The sequence below is a fragment of the Hemitrygon akajei genome, chromosome 18 (assembly GCF_048418815.1).
Source record: "Hemitrygon akajei chromosome 18, sHemAka1.3, whole genome shotgun sequence".
Classification (NCBI taxonomy): domain Eukaryota; kingdom Metazoa; phylum Chordata; class Chondrichthyes; order Myliobatiformes; family Dasyatidae; genus Hemitrygon; species Hemitrygon akajei.
Window position 1 is genome coordinate 78,613,800 of NC_133141.1, and position 7,046 is coordinate 78,620,845.

General features: G+C 53.2%; 1 protein-coding gene across 1 annotated transcript in view; it reads left to right on the forward strand.

Moving 5' to 3' along the window:
- Positions 1 to 6,152, forward strand: part of LOC140741594 (uncharacterized) — a 32,655-nt gene extending 26,503 nt beyond the window's left edge. Inside the window, exons 5-6 of the mRNA XM_073071896.1 lie at positions 1,195 to 1,303; positions 5,270 to 6,152. Coding sequence (XP_072927997.1) covers positions 1,195 to 1,303; positions 5,270 to 5,483 — 323 coding nt within the window. The 3' untranslated portion in view covers positions 5,484 to 6,152. The remainder of the gene's footprint in view (positions 1 to 1,194; positions 1,304 to 5,269) is intronic.
- The last annotated feature ends 894 nt before the right edge of the window (positions 6,153 to 7,046 follow it).

Here is a 7,046-nt window from a genome sequence, read left to right on the forward strand (position 1 = left end):
GTTAGGTCTTTATTCTTTGGAGTGTAGAAGGTTGAGGGGGGGACTTGATAGAGGTATTTAAAATTATGAGGGGGCTAGATAGGGTTGATGTGGATTGGCTTTTTCCATTGAGAGTAGGGGAGATTCAAACAAGAGGACATGAGTTGACAGTTAGGGGGCAAAAGTTTAAGGGGGAATTTCTTTACTCAGCAAGTGGTAGCTGTGTGGAACGAGCTTCCAGTAGAAGTGGTAGAGGCAGGTTCGGTATTGTCATTTAAAGTAAAATTGGATAGGTATATGGACAGGAAAGGAATGGAAGGTTATGGGCTGAGTGCAGGTCGGTGGGACTAGGTGAGAGTAAGCGTTCGGCACGGACTAGAAGGGCGGAGATGGCCTGTTTCCGTGCTGTAATTGTTATACTAAACTGTATAATCTTCCTAGCTCTGGCCTCGCTAGCACGTGGCACGGGCAGCAATCCTGAGATCACAACCCTAGAGGTCCTGCCCTCTAATCTTAAACACAACGTACACTGCAGATGCCGGGGTCAAAGCAAGGCGTACCACACGCTGGAGGAACTCAGCAGGCCGGGGCAGCGTCTGTGGAGACGAGCGGTCAACGTGCCCTGACCGAGGGCCTCGGCCCGAAACGTTGACCGCTCGTCTCCACGGACGCCGAGTTCCTCCAGTGTGTCGTAGTGCTGCCCTTTAATTCAGCACCGAGCTCCCCGAACCTCGTCGCTCATCCTCCCTGGGCCACTGGCATCTACACGGACCACCACTTCCAGCCGTTCACCCTCCCGCCTAAGAATGCCAAGGGCTGGATCCGGGATTTTCCAGGCACCGGCTCCCGGGAGGCAACGTGAGAGTAAGCGTCCGGCACGGACTAGAAGGGCCGAGATGGCCTGTTTCCATGCTGGAATGGTTGTACGGTTGCTCAGTCAAAACCTTTATAAACCTCTCCGATCTGCCCTCAGCCTCTGCCACTCCAGGGGAGGCAACCCAGCCTCTCGTTGTAACACACGCCCTCTTAATCCAGGCAGCCTTCTGGTAGCGGTCCCCGATGCCTTAACAGCTTTCGCTCACCTCCTGGCCCGTCCCAAGCCTGGACAGGCAGTAATTTGAGACGGTGGGGTGGTGGGGGGGGTGTCTGAGAACGGCTGGACTCCGCCGTTGAGGGTCCAGTCTGACTGCGGACTCTTTCTCTGCCCACCGGTAGCCATTGTGATGGAGGCTTCCCTGGAGCAGAGGATTGAGACGGCGACGACGCAGGAGATCCCCGGCCACGGCGTGGAATCCGAGAGCCCCAAAGCTCCCAGCAAAGTTCAGTGAGTGCAAGAGTTCCTCCTCCATTCTTAACGGCGCCCTGTACAAGTGTAGCATCCGTGCCCCCAATTTACCCCCGTTCGCCTAGGGTGAACCGCCATCTCCCCACCAACAGTGCAATACTTCGGTGTGAATACTGTGCCCCCCCCCCCAGTACACACAACACAAACACCAGACAATACACCGAAGTCGAGTGAATAATTACAACTTTATAGTTATTTCCCAGTGATGGGTTAGTAGAAACAGATAACCCAAAGGCACCAAATCGGTAAGTTCATCAGTTTGCGCGCGTGGTATTTTAATACGCTGGAGCTCACGCCTCCGGTTCCGTCCGCAACGACCTTCCGAGTCTCCGGCCACCGTCCGAACCGCCGGCGTCCGGTATCCGCCGCCCTGGAACCGCTGTCCGCTCCTCACGCGTCCGTCGGTCCGTCCTCGCCAGCCTCCCGAAAAAGACCGCGAACTCCCGCTCAGCTCGCATATACAAGATAGCGAAACAATTCTCCATTGGTTAGTTCCCCCCTCCCCCCCCACAGCATTAAGTGACATTACAGGGAAGCCATTTTGTTATAGCAATACAGAGAAGGTATTTTGTTATAACAATACAGAGAAGCCATTTTGTTGTAACAATACAGAGAAGGTATTTTGTTGTAACAATACAGGGAAACCATTTTGTTATAACAATACAGGGAAGCCATTTTGTTATAGCAATACAGAGAAGGTATTTTGTTGTAACAATACAGAGAAGCCATTTTGTTGTAACAATACAGAGAAGGTATTTTGTTGTAACAATACAGGGAAACCATTTTGTTATAACAATACAGGGAAGCCATTTTGTTATAGCAATACAGAGAAGCCATTTTGTTATAACAATACAGGGAAGCCATTTTGTTATAACAATACAGAGAAGGTATTTTGTTGTAACAATACAGAGAAGGTATTTTGTTATAACAATACAGGGAAGGTATTTTGTTGTAACAATACAGAGAAGCCATTTTGTTATAACAATACAGGGAAGCCATTTTGTTATAACAATACAGAGAAGGTATTTTGTTGTAACAATACAGAGAAGCCATTTTGTTATAACAATACAGGGAAGCCATTTTGTTATAACAATACAGAGAAGGTATTTTGTTATAACAATACAGGGAAGGTATTTTGTTGTAACAATACAGAGAAGGTATTTTGTTATAACAATACAGAGAAAGTATTTTGTTGTAACAATACAGGGAAGCCATTTTGTTATAACAATACAGAGAAGGTATTTTGTTGTAACAATACAGGGAAGCCATTTTGTTATAACAATACAGAGAAGGTATTTTGTTGTAACAATACAGGGAAGCCATTTTGTTATAACAATACAGGGAAGCCATTTTGTTATAACAATACAGAGAAGGTATTTTGTTATAACAATACAGAGAAGGCATTTTGTTATAGCAATACAGAGAAGGTATTTTGTTGTAACAATACAGGGAAACCATTTTGTTATAACAATACAGGGAAGCCATTTTGTTATAGCAATACAGAGAAGGTATTTTGTTGTAACAATACAGGGAAACCATTTTGTTATAACAATACAGAGAAGGCATTTTGTTATAACAATACAGAGAAGGCATTTTGTTATAACAATACAGGGAAACCATTTTGTTATAACAATACAGAGAAGCCATTTTGTTATAACAATACAGAGAAGGCATTTTGTTATAACAATACAGGGAAGCCATTTTGTTATAACAATACAGGGAAGCCATTTTGTTAGCCGGAATAGTTAACATCACTGTTCCTAGTACTGAGGGCACTACACGAGCTAAAGGGGGAGCGGTGCTGGGTCATGTCAAAGTTCAAAGTAAGTTTATTATCAAGGTACATATACGTCACCATATACCACCCTGAGGTTCAATTTCTTGCCGACATTCTCACTAACTCTACAGAATACCAACCAGACCGGTATCAATGAAAGATTGCACCAACTAGGGCGTTCAGCCAGAGAGTGCAGAGGACATCAAACACAGCTCAACCACAAAAAAGAAATAACAGTGATAAATAAATATCGGGAACGTGAGATGAAGAGTCCCTCAAAGTGAGCCCATAGGTTGTGGGAACAGTTCAGTGATGGGGCGAGTGAAGTTATCCCCTCTGGTTCAAGAGCCAGATGGTTGAGGGGTAATAACTGTTCCTGAACCTGGTGGTGTGGGTCCTGAGGCTCCTGTACCTTCTCCCTGATGGTTGAGGGGTAATAACTGTCCCTGAACCTGGTGGTGTGGGTCCTGAGGCTCCTGTACCTCCTCCCTGATGGTTGAGGGGTAATAACTGTTCCTGAACCTGGTGGTGTGGGTTCTGAGGCTCCTGTACCTCCTTCCAGATGGTTGAGGGGTAATAACTGTTCCTGAACCTGGTAGTGTGGGACCTGAGGCTCCTGTACCTCCTTCCTGATGGTTGAGGAGGTAATAACTGTTCCTGAACCTGGTGGTGTGAGTCCTGAGGCTCCTGTACCTCCTTCCTGATGGTTGAGGGGGGTTATAACTGTTCCTGAACCTGGTGGTGTGGGGACCTGAGGCTCCTGTACCTCCTCCCTGATGGTTGAGGGGTAATAACTGTTCCTGAACCTGGTGGTGTGGGACCTGAGGCTCCTGTACCTCCTTCCTGATGGTTGAGGGGGGTTATAACTGTTCCTGAACCTGGTGGTGTGGGACCTGAGGCTCCCGTACCTCCTCCCTGATGGCGGTGGGTCAAGACAGATTGTGGGATGGGTGGTAGGGATTCTCAACAACGCTCCACAACAATACTTGTCTCTGCATTAAATCCCATCGTGCCATTTTTCGGCCCGTTTCCCCACAGCTGGTTCAGCTCCCTGTCGTCTTCCTCACCGTCCATTCCCCCCCCCAGTCTCGGTGTCGTCCGGAAAACTTGCTCTTCTCACTTTCCCGTCTCTCTGTCTCCCCACGCACTGAATGGTCAGGCGACATCGTTAGTGGTTTATTCACAGTATCTGTTTGTCCGTTTATTCAGAGATACAGACCAGCGCGCCCCCACCGCCCAGCCACCAACCCCCCCCCCCCCCCCATTTAACCCCCAGCCTAATCGCGGGACAGTATACAGCGGCCGGTCAACCTACCGACCAGTATATGCCTTTAGATGGTGGGAGGGAAACGGGTGGCATCGCCATCACAGTTTGCAGTTCTGTCCCGGCGTCCTCCCCAGGGAAAGTTTAACCCCACACGCTCCCGTTTCCTCCCACCGTCCACAGACGGACCGGGTGGGTCCATCGGCCGTTGTGAATCGGGTTAGAGTTAAATGGGGGGAGGGTGGTGGGTCGTCGGGGTGCCGGGAATGTCTATCCTTGCTGCTTCTCTCAATCCAGTCTTCCCGCCCTATCTTAAAGCCGCGGACCGGTTCCCATCGAGCGTGGGGCCCCGGTCGGGAGCCTCTGCTCCAAGCAGGCGCCTGGGAGAAATCCACAGGGGTGGTGGTTTCTCCCCCACCTCTGTGCCCTCCCCGGCTTTCGAGGTCCGGCGCCCCGGAGACCCGTTCCCCGTTCCCGGCGGCCCGGCCCGCTGGGTTTCTCCTGCGTTCTGTTGTGTGCCTGCTCAGGATCTCTGGCGTCTGCGGGACCCCCTCCCCGCCTCTGTAGAATTGTACCGGACGTCGGCGGTCGCCGTTCCCACCAGGTTGCGCCTGGCCGAAATGCCCCCGCGCACGTCGCCATCGTTGCCACGCAGCTGGGATTTTATTTTCATATAAAGTTACCCACCCGGCCTGCCCCCCTCCCTCCGGTTCCCATGGACTCCTCAAACCCCCACACTCCTCTTGGGGTCTCCCGTTGCAAAGGTTCTCCCCTCCTCTCCCTCCCCGACGTCCCTCTGTCGCGGTCCGAACAGCGGGGGGTGGGCAATCGGGCCTCAGCCACCGTTCACACCGCGGCGAGACGACGGTTTGGGAGCTGACCGGTTCTCCCCTCCTCTCCCCAGGACGGAGAAGATGGACGAGCTGATCAAAGGCTGGGAGTGCTCCTTCTTCAAAGACAACCCCCACCTCCGCAAGAAGTCGGCCTCCCTCCGCTTCGACCTGCACCTGGCCGCCGCCGAGGGGGGCTCGCCGCCCGGCAAGCGGGGCGCCCTCCCCGACATCGAGTTGCGGCTGGTGATGCGCAAGTCCAGCAGCATCCCCTCCCTCAAGTCGTAAGCCAAGCCGCCCGCGGGGGGACTGACGCGGCGTCCTTCCCGGTGTCCAGCGGGCTCCTGCGCCCCCTCTCTCTCTCGATATTTATCACATTTCTCCATGAACCAAGGTGCATGCAAAGACGGGCTGGCCTGTGGCGGGTGAATCCGGAAGATGGAGGTGGCTCAGGGTCCGGGCGGGTGCTGGCATTGCACCGTGAGCTGAGTTGAGTGGGGGCGGGAGGGGGCAGGATAAGCTGCCCCCCTCCCCGAGTGGATTTGGCGGGCTCGGGACCGCGGCCGGGAGCCCTAACCCACCGCGGTGAGCGCCTTCCGAGGAGACGAAGGCAAAGAAACTGTTGAAAGTATTCCAAACAAGCAGATTCAATGCAAGGCCTCAGATCTGTACGCCACATAACGGCGACCAGTACTGAATGTAACCTCCTCCTCCCCCTTCCCTCTTCAGTCCTAAATTCGGGCCTCTCACCTCGTCTCCTTGCCTGCCTGTCATCTCCCCCGGTGACCATTCTTCCCTCTCTCCCTCGGTCCACTCTCCTCTCCTGTCAGATTCCTCCCTCTCCAGCCCTTTACCTTTCCCACCCATCACCTCCCCCCGGTGTCCCTCCTCCTTCCCTTTCTCCCACAGTCCACTCTCCTCTCCTGTCAGATCCCTTCCTCTCCAGCCCTTTACCTTTCCCACCCATCACCTCCCCCCCCCCGTGTCCCTCCTCCTTCCCTCTCTCCCACGGTCCACTCTCCTCTCCTGTCAGATTCCTTCCTCTCCAGCCCTTTACCTTTCCCACCCATCACCTCCCCCTGGTGTCCCTCCTCCTTCCCTTTCTCCCACAGTCCACTCTCCTCTCCTGTCAGATCCCTTCCTCTCCAGCCCTTTACCTTTCCCACCCATCACCTCCCCCCCGTGTCCCTCCTCCTTCCCTCTCTCCCACGGTCCACTCTCCTCTCCTGTCAGATTCCTTCCTCTCCAGCCCTTTACCTTTCCCACCCATCACCTCCCCCTGGTGTCCCTCCTCCTTCCCTTTCTCCCACGGTCCACTCTCCTCTCCTGTAAGATTCCTTCCTCTCCAGCCCTTTACCTTTCCCACCCATCACCTCCCCCTGGCGTCCCTCCTCCTTCCCTTTCTCCCACGGTCCACTCTCCTCTCCTGTCAGATTCCTTCCTCTCCAGCCCTTTACCTTTCCCACCCATCACCTCCCCCTGGTGTCCCTCCTCCTTCCCTTTCTCCCACGGTCCACTCTCCTCTCCTGTAAGATTCCTTCCTCTCCAGCCCTTTACCTTTCCCACCCATCACCTCCCCCTGGTGTCCCTCCTCCTTCCCTTTCTCCCACGGTCCACTCTCCTCTCCTGTCAGATTCCTTCCTCTCCAGCCCTTTACCTTTCCCACCCATCACCTCCCCCTGGTGTCCCTCCTCCTTCCCTTCCTCCCACGGTCCACTCTCCTCCTCCTATCAGATTCCTTCCTCTCCAGCCCTTTACCTTCCCCACCCATCACTTCCCCCCCGGTGTCCCTCCTTCCCTTTCTCCCACGGTCCACTCTCCTCTCCTGTAAGATTCCTTCCTCTCCAGCCC